The following is an 18,689-nucleotide window of genomic DNA, read 5'->3' as shown; positions in this document are numbered from 1 at the left end:
TTATCGCTTTCTTCCCTAATACACCTTCAGTAACTTCACAAATTATTTTTCTAAAATTATTCCAGCCATCTTCCACATTTTCAAATTTTAAACTCTCAAATTTAGTATTCAACTGTTCCTGGAAAGTTTCTCTCAAATTCTCATCCTGGAGTCTACTAACATCATAACTTCCCGGGAGGTAATTACCCTTCCGATTTTTCAGCTTTAAATTAACCCTTGACACTACTAGATGGTGATCTTTACTTTTAACATCAATAACAGCACTCCTGTATACCCTAGTATCTTGTATTGATCCTGCCAGTCTTCGATTTACTATAACACAATCAATAAGGTTTGCTGTCTTACCATCACGTGAATACCATGTTAGCTTATGAGCCATTTTATGACCAAACACCGTATTGGTTATAACTAGATTGTTATACCTACAAAATTGCAAAATTCTGTATCCATTACTGTTTTCTTTTCCTACACCAAATTTACCTAAGCTGGGATACCATCTATCCATATTTCTACCAACCTTGGCGTTAAAATCTCCCAGCAATAACATCATATTTCTACCTGGGACCTTGTCTATTTGCTCCTGTAACTGTAAGTAGAATTCATCTGAGTCACTAGTATCTCCATCAGTCAGTTCTACAGGGGCGTATAATACTATAACTGATACCCTGAACTTTCTAGTCATAAAATGAGCAATTAGTATTCTAGTATTAATACCTTCCCAGCCTAAACAAGACTTAGCAGCTTCCTTATTCATCATGAGACCTACTCCCTGTCTCTGTACACCATCCTTCCTGCCTGAGTAAACAAATTCTATATCACCTAATTTCATGCTTCCTACCCCTGGGATATGATTTTCTGAAACTCCTAATAGATCCAGTTCGAATCGTCTGAATTCGTCAGTCAAAATGTCGATACGATAGTCATTTTTTAATGTCGTAACATTCCAAGTTCCAATTCTCCTGTTCTTTAAATCATTGAAATTTTTTTCGCCTCAGGAAAAGCAATGATCCCGGATACCAGTGCAGGACGGGGATCACATATCTTCTCAAGTCTACACCGAAGTGCTTAAGCCGGCTTAGAACCGGACAGCAAGAAGTCCCTGGGACCTCCATGAATGGAGGCTTTGTGCAATCCTGGGCCCATATTGGTCACAACATGGTTTTCAGCGCTTGGCGATGCTCTTCTATCAACAAGAGTCGAAATCCTGCACAGACAATCTCAAGCCTATTACCTCCGACTCATTATATATTCATGCCTACAAATATTATGCTACTACGGGGAGACAACCCGTAATAGATAAATTAGCTAGGAAGAGGTTTTTCAGCCCAAAGACGCCCATCAAAACATACCAATCCCAGAAGAATTGTCCATTAGTCAGAATCCCGTGCGAATGCTGTGTATAGTGATGGGAAATCCGGCGCCCCCGTCATATCAATGTCCCTTCCCCCGTGAAAACTTCCTTCATGAAAAGATCCTCCCATATAACCCCCCACCCCCCCCCACACCCCACAACCAGAAAAGATTCTCCCTGAAAACGTCTGTATACTTTCCAATAACCAATACTATATGTTATATTGGGTAAAGTTCATAACTTTCAGCCCTCCCCCTGGGGGCTTTGAGGGATTAAGTCATCCTAAAAGGCATATTTATAATATTTTCGACCATGCTGAACAAAATGGCTATCTCAAAATTTTGATCGGGTGACTTTGGGAAAAAAATGAGCGTGGGAGGGGGCCTAGTTGCCCTCCATTTTTTTTGGTCACTTGAAAAGGGCACTAGAAGTTTTAATTTCCGTTCCAATGAGCCCTCCCACGATATTCTAGGACCACTGGCTCGATACGATCACCCCTGGAAAAAAAACAAAAACAAAAAACAAACAAATAAACACGCATCCGTGATCTTTCTTCTGGCAAAAAATGGAAAATTACACATTTTTGTAGATAGGAGCTTGAAACCTCTACAGTAGGGTTCTCTGATACGCTGAATATGATGGTGTGATTTTCATTAAGGTTCTATAACTTTTAAGGGGTCTTTCTCCCTTTTTCGAAATATCAGCCAAATTTTCTCAGGCGCGTAACTTTTGATGGGTAAGATTAAGCTTGATGAAACTTATATATTTGAAATCAGAATTAAAATTTGATTCTTTTGGTGTATCTATTGGTATCAAAATTCCGTTTTTTAGTTTCGGTTACCATTGAGCCGGGTCACTCCTTACTTACAGTTCGTTACCACGAACTGTTTGATAATTTCAAACTAACTACGAACTAATCTTCGGAATAAATTATAAATTAGAAAATTATTATAATAAATTCTAATAAAATTCACTTTGAAGTAGGAAATTATTCCCTGACAAAATATAGTAAATATGCATGTAAATATTAAAAATACTTACATAAAATGTGAAAGGCATAGCTGGTTTGAAGACTTGAGGACTGCCTCCAACAACCGTCAACTTTGAACTTCGGTTATAAAAACGTGTCTCAGCAAAACCATCCACCCTCTCATCAAAGAGTCTATCTGTTACAGAAGCTAAAACTTTAAGCTCAAATCCATCCAAATTCGGAACCATATCAAGCAACTCAGTCCTCCTAATATTGAATTCGTAATAACCATTATAATAATCGAGAATGGTGTTTCGTGGAGATATCTGCTTAAACCATCCGCGTTCAACGTTAATGAACGTCAAGTTTTTAACCAGAGTGGATTCTCGACCAGGAAAACGACGGGCAGGAAAGCGATATGGTTTCAAGATTGCTTGCAGTGTCAAATTGCCTAAAAAAAAATTGATCAAAAACAAATACTAATTAATCTAGCTTTAATGTTTTTCTCATTATTTGGACTGCAATTGAGAAGACACCCGCTCGAACGCTTGAAAGTTCAATACGTTTAACGCTGAACGTTCAACGTTGAGCTCAGAACACATCACCCGCTTAAACGCTACATACGATTCCTAGGACTTATTTTTGAATTTTCATCCTTCAAACCGAATATTGATATAATAAAAATTATGAAGTTACGAAAGCACATCGAAAATTTTTTGTGAAAAAGTCAATATTTATGATAATTACGAAGATCGGACACGTAATGATTTTTAATTTCCAAAGTAACAAATTTTTTGTAGTTTTTTAACCATTTTTTTTGGACAGGTATACCTCTCGAAGGAAGTGGGATATCACTACTATCACCCCTGAATACATCCCAGCCTCGGTATTCCCCACCCCACCCCCCAACTCCGCCCCCAATTCCGGAATATAGATCTAGACTACCTAGAAAATGTTTCTGACTTTGAGGGTCTGCAGTGTTGTTTTTTTTAAACTTATTTTTCATCAGTAGATGGCTTGTAATACCCAATAATATCATTTCGAAAAATATAAATCCATAAACTTTTGTGTATAGCCTAGAGCAGCGTTTCGCAAACCTTTTTTTTTATCCAGGCCTGGAGTAAACTTTAAGGAAATTTTCGCGATCTACACCGTGGGAAATACTAACCAAGGGGTAAATATAGGCATTCAGGAGAGGGGAGGGGGTCGAAACTGGAACGGTAATGGATTATTATATTTGGATAGAGTTTTTAGTGGGGGACAGAAAAGTATAATTCTTTTTTTTGCTATATGATTTCTCTATTTCATTAGATTTCACACCGATCATTTTTGGTACGGTCTCAAGAAATAAATTCACACAATTATTTTGACCTCATTGTGAGGCTCATTATGGACTCGAGAAAATGGAAATCAAACATTTGTCCTTTAATATTTGGGATTGTGACCTATAGCACGGCTGGCGCAAAGAGGCTAAAGATAAATTACTGCCGCGAGGCAGTATATCCCTTGAAAATGAGAGGTTTAGTAAAAATAGAAAATTTTTTAACAGTGTTAAAGTCACTACTTTATGAGAACATTCATATAGCGGTTAACAATTCGCTGCAGTACCAACCCGCCTTAGGCGAACGTACCTGCACACGTTTTTTCTCCATGCCAATCTATTAAAAGCTTCTCTCTTTATACCCTCCCAAAGAGTTCCAATTTCCTTCTAATCATTTATAGCGACCTCTTCCCGCCTCATTCATGGACAACCTACTTTTCGTTTGGCCCAAGATAGATGGTAGAAAAGGACGTGTCCGCAAAACGTGTCCTAGCCATCTCCACCTTTCTCTCATTATAAACCTAGCAAGCGGGATAGAACCACAATTTTCATACAACTGGGTTGCCAACTTCCACACTTTTCGTGTGAAATGCACACTCTTTTGTCATTGCACTCTTTCACTCCACGGACGGGATTTGCACTCTTTTTGCCCATTATTGGCTCTTTGCTCACTTTTATGAAATGATGATAGGAAAAGTATTAAGCGAAATAAAAAACAATCAAATTATTACAGAATACAGCAGTACCCGTCAACACCAACACAAAATTTACCCACCATGTTCACAGAAAAGATTAGGCCAAAACTCTTTGTCTAGCCAAATATGGAAGACTTGGAATTCACTTCCATCGGAAATAGTTGCAAGTACCACAGTCCAGTCTTTCAAAAGTAGTTTAACCTCTACAGATTTCTATACTAGGTCCTATCACAATCCGTTTTGAGAATATTTTTACGTTTGTATTAGCTGATTTGTGACAGTAGTAGTAAGTATCTATTGAATTTGCTTGCAGGTATAGCAATCTCCATGTTATTCTACGTTCCACGGCAGCTTTCCAAGGCAGATTACCAGACTAGTTATTTGGCAGTGTATAATGTAATCAAGCATGTTTTGAGAGTTTGGTCGTAATAATATAATGTGGTCAAACAGGTTTTTTTCTGTTTTTGTTGTCAATTGCACAATGAATGCGCATCATGAGTTCACGTGTACGTTCTTAAAAAAAAAACTGGTGTGATATAAAGGAGCCAAACTTGTTTCGGAAGCACGCACGAAACTATGTAACTCGACATCCGTTTTTTATTTGTCCTTGAAAAACTGTATAAAATGTTCATGCACTACAATTTAATTTTCATTATGTTTTAACATATCGAGCATAGTACACTGCATATTATTAACTTTGAAAACAATGGATTCGTCAATTGTCAATGTGAGTACAGCTTATTAAATTTTTTAATTTATTTCCAGATAAAAAGCATTTACCAGTAAATTCAAATTTTAGAGGGACTTAGCCCCCCCCCCCCCCCAACAATAAAAAACCCATACAATAGTATACTCGTTAGAAAACGCAAAGTACTCTTTTTTCCTCTATGTGAACAAAAACCACCCCCACCCTGCTCTGTAGAAATAGTTATTTCGTTCCAAAAAAATGCCCTTTTTCCAGTTATCAAAAATCTTTTTCTGATCTAAATAGAAGCTTCTGTGTTACAAGAAACGGTCACTTTTGGAGAACAGGCGTCGCATGCTCATTTTATCACAGAGATTAAAACCATATGTGTTTATAATTACAGAAAAGGGTCCTTTTTTGGAACCAAAATTTCAAACGTGTCGTATTTCAAACGAAAACAAAAGCTTGGTGATTAAGACGGGCTTTGTCTAATTCTAGCCGGAAACTCAGAATTGATTGGGGGCAAGATAAAAAAAAGAGGTAATTAGTGATTGGATAATTTTTTAACGTTAAGTCTCTAAATAAAATATTTTTGGAGAAATTATTTAAAATGTACAGTTTATTTATTCTAAAGATAATCACATAGGCCTCAACAGCAAATCATTTTAATAATTTTCCACAGGGGGATTTCCACTAGGTATGTTAAGATTCAAGCTAATTCTTGTAGGCTACCTTTTAAAATAGCTTTACGGGGGGGGGGAGGAGATACACACTACACTGCTCATAAATTTGACATCGTGTCTGAGATTTTTCTGAAATACTTTAGACTTCTGTAATTATTTAAAAGGTATTGTTTATTTATTCTAAAGATAATGACTTAGGCCTCAACGGCAAATCATTTTAATACTTTTCCACAGGGGGATTTCCACTAGGTATGTTAAGATTCAAGCTAATTCTTGTAGGCTACCTTTTAAAATAGCCTTACGGGGTTTGAGGGTGTCGTCTTATTCTGTGTGTGTTTTTTTTTGTTTACTTGGTGACCATTCAAAAAGCGAGGATTTTTGTTAAATAATTATTTATTATACCTTTTAAAATAGCTTTACGGGGCTTGAAAGAAACTTAAAAAAAATTCACCCGTGGCCCGCCCCCCCCCCGCGATCAGAAATTAAATTATAAAAAAAAAGTTTCTTCAACTGAAAGTAAGGAGCAACATCAAAACTTAAAAACGGACAGAAAATAGAGGCTGTTTCCAAAAGATCCCCCCAAACTAAAAATTTTCCAAAATTTTACTTTAAAAGCTTTTCTTTTTAAATATTTCTAAAGTGCTAAGACATAGAGTGCTACAAACATCAGAAAAAACTTTAGAGGGTAATTTATCTGTATAAGAGGGATTATTGTTTTCTTATTAATTTTGTTTTCTTTTTTAAGGATGCGCAGGTGGATTCATACAATTCTCCTCCTTCCAAATAGCGACAATATGGGGTCATATCACATCGCTACAATACCATCAATCATCAGATATGCTAGCTCTATTACAATTTTGCTTGACCAGCCAGAAGCCTCTCAAGCTAGTGTCAGCTCTGCACAAACCTCGATGCACCCTGGCAGGAAATGCAAGAGAGAATGGACAAATTCTCATAATGCATCAGCCTCATCTAGTCAATATCGGGGGTCACCCCCTATCAAGCATTGCCGGGGTCTTCACGACCAATGCAAGGCGAGAATGATGTGGCCCCTACAGATCTCGACATGCAAGCTGTAAATTTAAATGTGAGTTTTCAAATATTATTTCACAATAATGATTTTTTTCCCAAGTCAATTTGAAGGAGTGTGTGTGAGCGGTACATGCGCTGCTAATTTTTCTGTATACTCAATAATTCATGGAGATAATATAATGAATATTACAAATTCAATAATGTCGTAATGATTTTCATTATTTTGTTGTGTGTGTGTGTGAGCGGTGCATGCGCCGCGTCTACTCGATAATTCATTGAGGTAGTGTAAATTCAATATCGATGTAATGATTGAATGGCATATATTTCCATATCATTATTTCTTATGTTTGATCCGAGCGCTGAAATTTTTTCATTATACATATCAACTGAATTGTATTTTAATGCTGATTTTAAATATCTTTAAATTATTTTGTTTACCTTAATCCATCAAAAGTTATGAGACAATTAAGAATTTTCTAAATAGACATTCAGACGTTCCAGTAGTTTTTTCAACTGCACATTTTTATCTGGCGCTGTTTCCGAAGTACGTTAAAGGCTAATGGAATATAGGCTAAGGGGTTAGAAACGCAATTTCAACCTGTAAGAATATTTCAGCGTGTGTGTGTGTGTGTGCATGTGTGTGTGTGCGCGTGTGTATGTGTGTTATTAAAAAAATTTGTAATTTATTATGCATTGTTTTGTAAATAATGCTATAAGCAAAAATTTGTAATTTATTATGCATTTGTTTGATAAATTCGAATCCAATTAAGAAAAAAAATTTTGATAAAAAAAAGTGTGCTATAATTGTGATTAAACTTTCGTTAAAGAAAAAAACTTAATCCATTCATTTTCTAGTTTCAGGGGGAAGCTGTGAAAACTTCTGTTTTCCTTTCTCTGGTAATTCAAAGTATCATGGCCAATTGTCCCCTCTCACCGGAGGATGATATTAGTGAAGTTATGCCATTTAATATGCTCCTGGATTTTCAATTTAAAGCTCAAGAAATGGACAGTCTTATTTAAATTCTTTGACCTAATGTTCCCAGGCACATTTTTGACGATAGTTTTATAATTAGTGAATTGGGTCCTGTGCAAATAGGTGCAGGACATGAAAATAGTGTCATATCCCCGGAACTACGTGAATTTTATTTGTTAGAGTCTTCTCTAGGTCACTTACAAACATATAGGGTAGATTTTAATCCTCCCGAAGAAAACGCGATTGATGGGAGCATTATTTTAACAGACCTAGTGAATGTTCTCCATAGCTACATCGACAGAATTCGAGCACAAATTGAGATTCAGATTCAGAAATGGGAGGGCCTCGAGGGGGTTAAAGCATCAGTAAATCAAAAAGTTTATATACAAAAGGGGACATCTGGGGACATTTTTTATTTTCATTTTTCAACTGGCAATCAGACTTTTTACCCTAGTCTAAGTGAATATGAGGAAAACTTTTTTAACAGGGTAAATAAATTAATTTTGACTTTGGAAATGTTTAATGAGAGGGGAAGCGGGTCCACAACTTTATACATTCAATGTATGGACCTGAATCTCAGTAGATTTAAAAAAACTTTATTTTAAGGGGGGCGGGTAGGAGTCGACGAATAAAATGCCACCCAGATTTGTCGGCTACCAAAGGAGTTCAGGGTTTCAAGTTTGAAACTGGACTGCAATGCTTTAAATATGCATTTTTAGCAGCAGCCCATAAAACATTAAAAAAAGATTGAACAATGGAAAATCTCTATAGAATTGCACGTAACAAGAGTGACAATTTCCAAAAACTAAACCTTGATTGTTTATAGGTGAAATATCTAATGTTTTAGAACGAGACAACCGCATTTGAAAAATTAAATGAAAATTTTGGGGTGGGGGTGGTTTTTCTCCAGTATGACACTGAATTTGTAGATGGGGAAAAGAAACCAAATAAAAAAGGGGTTTTGTATTCAGTTAGGACATCGATGGTGGATAATATTTAAAATTGGGTTTGGGTTATTTACGAGCCTCCCAAAGAATTCCTACCGTATTCTTTTTTCCGTTACGGTAATAAATCGACGCCTATTCCGAAGATCGAACAAAGAAGAATATATCTATTATTCCATGTGTCTTTTCTGATTTGGATCGGAGTAAACATTCTTAGACAAATTAAGGTCTCGAAAGAGTCACTGCACTAAACGAATTGAACTGCCAATAAAAGGCAGAGATATTTTACAATTTAAAAATTTCCATTACTTCCATCTATAGGTTGATAAAGTAGCTTTAGGTGGTGAATCAAGACTAGTTGAGGTTTCAGACCCATCAAAGCCAAATATGGCCAAGGAACACTAACTAGTTGCGTGTTCCTATGCGCACGCACATTGCAATTCCAATAATAAAATGCAGTTGGAAGTTTTTTTTTGCTATGGATGAGGAGGGTAGTATGGAAAAGTTATTGGTATCTTTAATAAAAAACAGCAAACGCCGCAATTTCCCGAGCACGACACACCAACGATCCCATGTCATGGTCAGATAAGGAGAGGCTAGTACTAGAAAAGGGGGCAATTTGTTGGGTTCTTGTGGGGACTTGTAATTAAACGGATACAGTCCAGGATCATAATCACCTATTTCACCCTATTTTACCGGGAAAAAGAAGCTTCCAAGGGGGGGCTAAAAAATCATGTAATTTCAAAATTAAACAGCAACCTTTTCTTCCGGTTTTTAAACATAACTCTATCTATGATCTGAAGTATGTGCTACCAGCAATGGCACATCTTCTAAGAAATAGAACAGTGGATAATTCATGGGTGATAGACAGCTTTTCCTACAAAATTCTTCTTAAACCCTCGGCGGAAAAGTTTCTTGTTTTGGAATTTATGTGGAAATTTGTTGAAGCTAATGTTGAGTACACGAATAAAATTCGTATTTAGGTTCATATAGTTTTTCCACCAAATGATTAAGTGAATTAATTCAAATACAGAAAAACGATGACGGCTGCAACGCTTTCCCCCTTCTCAAGCAACAATTTCTAAATGATTTATATGATTTGTTGACGGTCAAGGGCATCTATCCTTATCACTATTATTGTTTCCTGTCGAGATTTGCCGAGGAAACTATTTCTTCTATTGACTCGTTTTACCACAGTCTACATGATCGTAGTTGTACCCCTAAGGACTATAGTTTTACTAAAAAAGTTTGGGCTGAGGGAGGGTGTAAAAATGGCTTTGACTACTGCAAGCTCTATTTGTCGAGTGATATGTTGACTTTGTTGGACAATATGCACAAAAATACGGACAAAATTTATAGGGAATTTAATCTTAATTTTGATTATTATTTTTCATCTGCACATCTGGTGATTGGCATTCTCCTAAGAACTTGTGGGGAAAAATCGGGATACTAACAGATAGTACTCAGTGTCTTTTCATTAAAAGTTCAATGATGGGTGTTTTTTGTTTCCATGGGTACCGTATCTCCGAAACTGATCCAACTGGAGAGAAGACGGGGACAAAATCGGATGCAGTTTTCCTTGATATGAATTCTCTCTACCCCTCGACCAAGTCCCATTATGCACTACCTTGCGATGACTATAAATGGCTCAATGACCCTCAAGCTCCCCATTTCCCCAACATTGACAGTGTTGAGCAGAATGGACCGGTTGGATGGTTTTTTGAAATTGATGGGGAGATACCAGTTGAGCTTCATGATTCAGTAAAGGATTTTGTTTTCCCGCGCATAAATGTACCCGGAACTAGAAACTTTTTGATACCTCACAATAGACCATTAGTCGAGTAGGACAAATTGAATAGGTCACTGTCAAAACAAAACTTATTTGAACTTCAACCAAAAAAAAATATTGCAGTGCATCCTGTGGCTTTAAGATGGATGTGGAACAACGGTTACAACGTCATAAAGGTTCAAAGAGCGCTCCAGTTTAGTCTAAAACACTATCTGAAAACTTTTGTTAACACATTTATCAACAAACGTTCTGCGGCACAGACGACAGCCGAAAAATAAATTTATAAACTCATTTGAAATTCAGCTTTAGGTAAAATGTGAGTGTTCGCAATAGAAATCGTTGTGACGTCGTGACCGACCCAAAACAATGTGCTCGAATTATTGGCAATCCAAATTACACTTCCTTCACAATCATTGGCCCGGACATGGTACTATTGAATAAAAAAAAGAAGCATTGTCTTAAATAAAAATATTGCTGAAGGCAGTGCGATCTTGGAGATCTCAAAAAGCTCATGTTGGAATTCTACTACAATGTGGCTAGGGTACAGTGGCCGGAGAAGGTCTGCTACGGGGACACGGATTCTCTACAGTTAAAAGTAAAAACCCCAAATCTAATTGATGATTTGGCGCACGGTGAAATTATCAGCTCAAGGATGGACTACACCAATTGGAGTGGGCTATACCCAGAGCTAGTGAAACGTCGGGCGCCAAATCAGCTTTTATTTTTTAAATCAGAACCTGTAAGTGACATGATTTCCAGTCGTATGTTTGTAAGTCCAAAGGTGTATTTTATACAGACACAGGAAGGAGAAATTAAGAAACGTTGCAAAGGAGTACCCACGCACTATATGTATAAAAATTTCAACATGGGGATTTATAGGAATTGTATTGCTGAAAATAAGATTCTATAAGCTAAATTACTGGCGAGTTGTTCCCTGAACTACAGAAGCTTCACGGTAGTTATAGAAAAAATTACATTGAATACCATTTCCGAAAAGGTCTATGTTTGTCAAACCACTTTGGATATCCTCCCCCTTTGGTTACTATGTAACGTTAGATTGGGCCGAATCTGTTTTCCATAGAGACATTGTGGTTTTTAAAAAATGCCTATAAATTTTTTCCTAAAAGCATTTTTTTTGGGGGGGGGGGGCTCGCGGCCTTTGGGGGGGGGGGGGGCTCGCGGCCCGGGGGGGGGGGGTGCCGGCCGCCAGCGAGGGGCGCATCGCTAGCCACTACCAAAGTTATCTTTTTTTTTCTTAGAGCAGATTTTTTTTTCTGGTTTTGTACATGTTACATTGAACTTACAAAAAAAGTGATATTATTTTAAGTGCTTAGTACATTTTTTATAAGTAAATTTAAAAAGTGTATTTTTCTTTGTGTGGTTTCTTTAAAGTGCTGCTGTTTTTAATACAAGAAATATGATTCTTTATTGATTTTTTTTTGTTCTTGAACGGACTAGTAGGGAAATTATTTAGTCATTAGACAGCTATGGTCTACAGTTAGTTGTTCAGGTGAACAATTGAAGGGAACATGTATCAATTTAAAACAGCATTCAGATCGTTTCTGTGTGGGCCGTCAATGTCATGCAAAACAACACTCTTAACTAAAATAATTAAAAATTGCGATAAAATGTTTGTGGAAAAGCCGGAAAAAATCTACTATTGTTACATTATTTGGCAGGAGTCATACGATAATATAAAAGCAATTGCTGCCACCACGAGATTGGTGCAGATACAATTCATACAAGGACTTGATGTTTTCAGCATTATTGAAGCAAACTCTTGGCTGATCATTGACGATCTGGCTGAATCTGTTGAACAATGGTCCCAGGAAATGCTACAACTGTTCACTTTTCGCTCTCATCATTAACAGATTTCCGTTACTCTGGTTCAATACAATCTCTTTCATCAGAGCAAATGTATGCGAACACTTGCATTGAACTGTACCTACTATATCATCTACAGAGTTGTTCGTGATTCCAGCTCGCTAATAACCCTCAATAAACAAACCTATCCAGGCGCCCCTAATTGTCTGCTCTCGGCATACAATCAGGCAACTGATAAACCCCACGGCTATATCCTATTAGATCTTAATCAAAATACACCCGAGGATCTGCGTGTAGTCACAGATATTTTCGACAATGAAATTACAGTATATCTCCCCGTGAAAACTAAAAAGACCTATTAGTCGATATCATGACACTGAAGAAACTAGATGAAAATAAACATCTGTTTTCAGTTCTAAGCACTTCAAAACCTTCGCTTAGGAAAGCCATACTCAAACATGGTATTGACAATTTGTTTAAATTTGACCGAGGGTAATGTTCAACTGCCAGAAGTAGTTAAGCAACAGGCAAAGCAACATCGTTCCATTGTACGTACATTGGCCTCTAAAAACAAAGGGAAGAATTTTAAAAAGACATGATTTATTCAGGCGGGTGGTAGCTTTTTCATCCTTTTCCTTCCAATACCTGTAGGATTTGTAAACGTTTTGTTCCAGTGAGTATGACAAATCTTTGTAAACAGACTCCATTAAAACTCGCTCTCTCCGCAATCAAACACTTTGAGGACAATCTGGGTGAATTCTTTGACAACGAGAATATTAAGGATGATAAAAAACTGCTTTTACTTCAAGATGCACTTCGCCGAGTGGACAAACATAAGTCCTATCGTGTGAAGGCCACTGCTGCTGCTGCTGCTATTGATCACAAAAAAGAATCATCTCCTCAAGAGTCTGCTGCTGCTGGAACAAAATTAAAGTAGGAGTAATTGTATTAATTTTTTTGTAAAATTGTAAATCTAAGTCCCAATTAATATCGTGAAAAATGCACACGACTTCTAACCTATCTCAAATAAATTGGTCAAAACCTTATTCAAATTGATAACAACATGACAGCTGTGAGAATTCATGGCAAGAACTATGATTTGCTCGATTTGATCATTGATATTTTGAAAAATCGTAAAAGACTAATATCATTTGACACTCATAGATACAATTTTCTAAAAGCGTTAAACTTCCCCAATAGTCTTATTAGTAATGGAAAAATTCTAAAAAAAGTTCAATTTACATCTATCATTGTCAACACCACCACCACCACAATTAAAATATGAACATGAAGAAGAAGAAGATTTTAAATCAATTTTGGAATCTACTAGCACACCACTGATAGCTAGACAAAAGCGAATACGTATCAAGTCAACGTCACCACCACCACCGCCACCACCAACAGCCAGTATACAAAAGGGTAGTGGACGTTACACAACGTGTTAACGTTCAAAATTGCTGAAGTTTTGAAACGTGCTTATGAAAGTTTTGGCGAGGTGGGAAGTTTAAGCTTAACCACCACTCTTTCCAAAGCCAATGGTATTAATGCTAAAAGTGTGCAAGACTATCTACAACATGAATCAAGCGACACTCTGCATAGAAATCGTAGACTTCGTGCTAATCAATATCAAAAAACTAAAGCCTTTTACCTATTGCATATAATTCAAGCAGATATCCTGACTCTAGATGAGGTTCAACGACGTCAAAATACACCGTACAAGTACATTCTACTTGCAATCAGTGTTTTTAGTCGCTATGCGTATGCAATTCCTTTGCGATCAAAGAGAGGCGTTGAAGTTGCTCAGGCCATTGAAAGTATTCTCGAACAGGATTCATATAAAAAAATTCCATCGGATCGCGTTATTGAATTTTATCATTGCAAAAGCTTAATTTTGCGACAGTACCATTGAATTATAGTAAAATGTTGTGTGAAGATCATAGTCCTATAAAGGTTGCCTTGATCAAGCGATTCACAAGAACTATTTGAATTTTAATTTCAAAATACTGTACTTTGAAAAATACATCGGCTCTTATTTATGATTTAGATAAAAATCATGTTGATTTATAATCAACGACCTCATCGATCAGTCTCCAACCCTACGCCAACGGAAGTTTATCATTCTGATCATGATACAATTGAAATCTTTTTTGAACAGCATTCCGTATTATTGAATGCAAAGAATAAAATTAAATTTAGTGCTGACGAAGCGGTTAGAATTAACTGGAGAAGTAATGTTTCTAACAGTGGGGCTTATTTCTGGTCCATCAAAATTTTTAAAGTGGCGAACATTTTAGACTCTGAACCCATGGCTTATCATTTACACAATACCAAAGATAATGATATTCTTGGCGACTTTTATGACTATGAACTACAAAAAGTTAAAATTAATAGTGAGATCTATCAAATTGAAAATATATTAAAGACTCGTACTCACAGGGGTAGGAAACAGTTGCTTGTTTAGTGGCTAGGATGCAACTCTGATTTTGATTCTCGGATCGGTGTTGAAGATATTGACAATGCCCAATGATTACTATGTAACATTTATGTCCAACGTTTCTATCCCTCTCTACAACGACTTGAATACGACAAGTGATTTTTGGACAAAACTCTCCCCCGCCATCAAATCTGACGGTGCGTATGAAGTGGCTCTTGTCGACTGTATTCTCAAAAATACCTATGACATCCTGAGAAAGGATTGTGTGTATGATATAAAAGTTATACCATTCGACTGGACACTCTGTCGACTATGAATGGGTTGAAGCACTTAAATCTAGCGAATATCCACATGCCAAATTGAACTATATTGAATACCATAATATGGCAGATTTGTGTCGTACAATCAATAGAAAAGTCTCATATCGTAGGAATGGTAAACTCCATTTTAATTATTCATTGGAACACAATAGGATTTACATTACCTCACCTGTTGAAATTGAAATAATTATTCTCAATGATAATCTAAGAGACGTTCTTGGCTTTAAACACAATATGGTCAATGGGGAAGACGCTGGCGCCGTTTACGGGATGGATCAAGTTATTTTTGCCGATTTTACGCCTGGTTTCGCCATGGACTCTTGAATATTTCTCTATGCTTCCTTTGTGGAAACGTCGAGAGTTGTTAATTCAAATATACCCATGCTATGTGTTCTTGAACGAAAAACAACTCATTAACTTGTTCATTACTATAATATAAAACATTTTCAGTATGTTCCTGTAAACACTTCGTATTTGGAACTCTGTCAGTTAACATTACGAAGTGAATTGGTTGATCCTCTAGCACTAACAAAATCTTTAGCAATGATTACATGTCATTTTCGACCCATTGTTGGCGACAGCACACTCACCTAAAATGAACAATAGAAGAATTCCATTTGTCTATCCCAATATCGATTGCTATATTGGTGCTTTGAGTCCACGTCGAATAGACGATGGATTGAATTACTACAGTGGTTATATTACGATATCATTCTACCATTTTGGTAGTTGATTCTCTAGGCTATTTCATTCTGCACCACCGCTTGTCAGAAAAATCCTTATGCCTGCTGCATAGAATTTTGCAGCATCCACACTAGAGAACTGGGGGTTCGGTGAGAATTTCAAAGACAATTTTAAGGAAAATATTAGATGTTTAGCACGAGCCGTTGGTGAGCAATTAAAATCTCGGCAAAATGGGGATGGATTGGAAAGGATGCGTGCATGTCATTCACTCATCATTCTCTACCCAGGCAGGAAGCAAAGGACATCAACAAGGACTTTGTGGAATTAAACAAGGAAAACAAATAAGCAGAAGAAGAAAAAGAAGTAGAAAAATACTTTTAGATATAAGAATTCCTTATCCTCTTAATATGACTTATCTCAACAACAATAAATCATATCAATCATTTAGTTCATCATTGAATATATTCAATGCTGAAAATGTTGATGTAAGTGTCAAGTATGGCTACTATGAACAATTTCATCCCCAACAACCCCTCTCGGAAACTATACACTTTCAAATATTTTCCAATGAAGACTATTTCATTGATTTATCGTCAACATTTATTGATGTTAATGTTGTACATAAAAAAATGCTGGATAATACAACTCCGAATATTGGCAACTGTCTCTCCTACGAGAATTGTTTTTTACACAACCTATTCAAACAAATTACAGTTTTTGTTAATGGAAAATTGGTGAGCACTAATAATAATTTATCAAACTATTCAAGCTACATACAATTTATGATGATGAAACCAAAGGCAAGCAGGGAGTTGAGAGAACAATCATTGGGCTATGAATACCGAACAGGTGTTGATACCGACAGTGAGTTGACTCGTGCAGTGACCCAATAGTATTATCTGGATGGAAAATTAAATCATGACATATTCAATATACCCAAATGGCTACCCCCCAATGTCAAGATTGACATAAAGTTACAACTAGCCCCATCGAATTTCTTTTTGAGAAAAATACTTCCAGTAGTAACCGATGCAAATCTAATTATCAAATCTGCAATTGTCAATGTCTGAAAACAACAGATTCGGATCTCAGTTATATTGGCAGTGGAAAAGCCAATAGCCAATGGTAACAACATTAAACTTCTTGTACCCCATACGATCACCAATCAACGTCACATTGCCACCGGCTCTCGTAACTATAGCGATTCATCATTTATCAATGGAGAAATCCCATCAAAATTGGCTTTGGCCTTTGTGAAGAGTGGTCGTGCTGTTGGATCCTGGACTGAATCCCCCCATGATTTTAATTTTTCGGTCTATCTAGCCTTGTGTGCAAAGTGAATGGTATTCCACTGTACACTCTATCATTTGACAAAATATCCTATAGAACTCTGTACGAGTTGACCAAGCAATCCCTAGATCATGACTCTCAACTATTTGAAAATAGAGTAACCGATTCAATGTGTTCAAAATATCATAGGGTAATTGTTTTGGACTTGTCGGGGACTTAGGATATGAGCATAGTACGAACAGGGAATGTACGTTTAGAGTGTACATTTGCCGGTGCTTTGACTGAGAGCATCACGCTAATATCATTGAGTCAATTTGAAACCTATTGGGAAATCACACCCGACGGCAGTATTCTAATAGACTTAGAAGCATGAAAATAAACAAAACAATCAACGTATTTAGTATTGATCCTTAAATGTCCCAATATAAGTCCTATTGCAGACCATCAGTTTTAATTGGAAAAAATTACGAGTGTTAGAAATAACCTAATCATTGTTAATAGCAGTCCATCGAAATTGAAGACCGGCCATTGGTTAAGCATCTTTCAAACAGCGAATAATATTGAATGTTTGGATCCTCTAAGTCTATCGTATAAATTCTACACACCATACATCAGCAACTTCATTGAAAGCAGTGGGAAAACCATTATTCAAAATCAACGAAGAGTACAGGATTTAACGACTAAGAAATGTGGCTTTCATTCACTACTCTTTTTCATGTTCAGATGTCGTGGCTACAACTACAAGCAGTTTCTTGACATCTACGTTGACTTACCTCGATTGAACGACTTTCTAGTGGAAAATATACTTACAAGCGTATTTAATATTGATTTTAGTGCCTTATGAATAAAATGTTCTAAAAATGTATGTGAAATTGTTTATTAATAAAAATTTATATACATGATAAAACGACTTTTCTACTCTTTAGATTTCCTCTTCTACTAGGTATAGGTATTTGTCGACAACAACAAGTACAGCTAGATTATCTGAATTCCAAGTATACTGATCCTGATGTAGTGCAATGTCAGGGTCACATTTTCTACAGTAGAGTGTAGCTTCACTCTTGTCATATCTCTTTGTATAGTCAATGATACTATTCTCATTCATTCTATAGAATTCAAATGTTTCAATTTGTTTATTGAAGTAATGTCAAAAATAGGGTCCTCAAGTGGCGAATCTCATTCCGTCACAGCCAAATAAAAATCAGTGGGCTTATAATCATTGTAGTCATTGTCTTCACAACGATGACGTTGAAACCACATTCTTTTGTTGTTCCAACAGTTGCATCGCTGACCCAGTTCCTTCTCCCAGAACAGTCTAAAACCGTAACGATATCAATCTCTTAGCAGTAAACTAAAGTCACGCTTATGATTGTTTCCAATCATACCAGGATATGTAGTCTACCACTGATTATATTTCACATAATGACAATCGGAGCACAGCTGGCCTCTAGGATGAGAGTGACACACCTCTTTATAACAGGAATTACAATCATTAATTTGTATAGCATATCTTTTATGCAATTTAAATGGGGTATATAATCTACACTTTTCATCCCATTCATCAATCATTTCGAAGTTCTCATGTGTTGTCAGCTGTCCGGTATGTAGATGCATAGCGGGTATGTACTGACCATTTTTTCATATGTTGTCGCTCTCACTGCCACAATAAAAGGGAGCTACCAACAACAAAAATT

The 18,689-nt window shown here is 36.5% G+C and overlaps 1 protein-coding gene across 1 annotated transcript in view; it reads right to left on the bottom strand.

Moving 5' to 3' along the window:
• Positions 1–18,689, bottom strand: part of Mcr (macroglobulin complement-related) — a 205,527-nt gene that overhangs the window by 70,762 nt on the left and 116,076 nt on the right. Inside the window, exon 6 of the mRNA XM_089097665.1 lies at positions 2,393–2,772. Coding sequence (XP_088953791.1) covers positions 2,393–2,772 — 380 coding nt within the window. The remainder of the gene's footprint in view (positions 1–2,392; positions 2,773–18,689) is intronic.

The sequence above is a fragment of the Artemia sp. Qi Xiang Cuo genome, chromosome 12 (genome assembly GCF_049724085.1).
Source record: "Artemia sp. Qi Xiang Cuo chromosome 12, ASM4972408v1, whole genome shotgun sequence".
In the NCBI taxonomy this organism is placed as follows: Eukaryota; Metazoa; Arthropoda; class Branchiopoda; order Anostraca; family Artemiidae; genus Artemia; species Artemia sp. Qi Xiang Cuo.
Note: the sequence above shows the minus strand (reverse complement) of the source record. Positions and strands in the feature narration are given on the sequence as shown.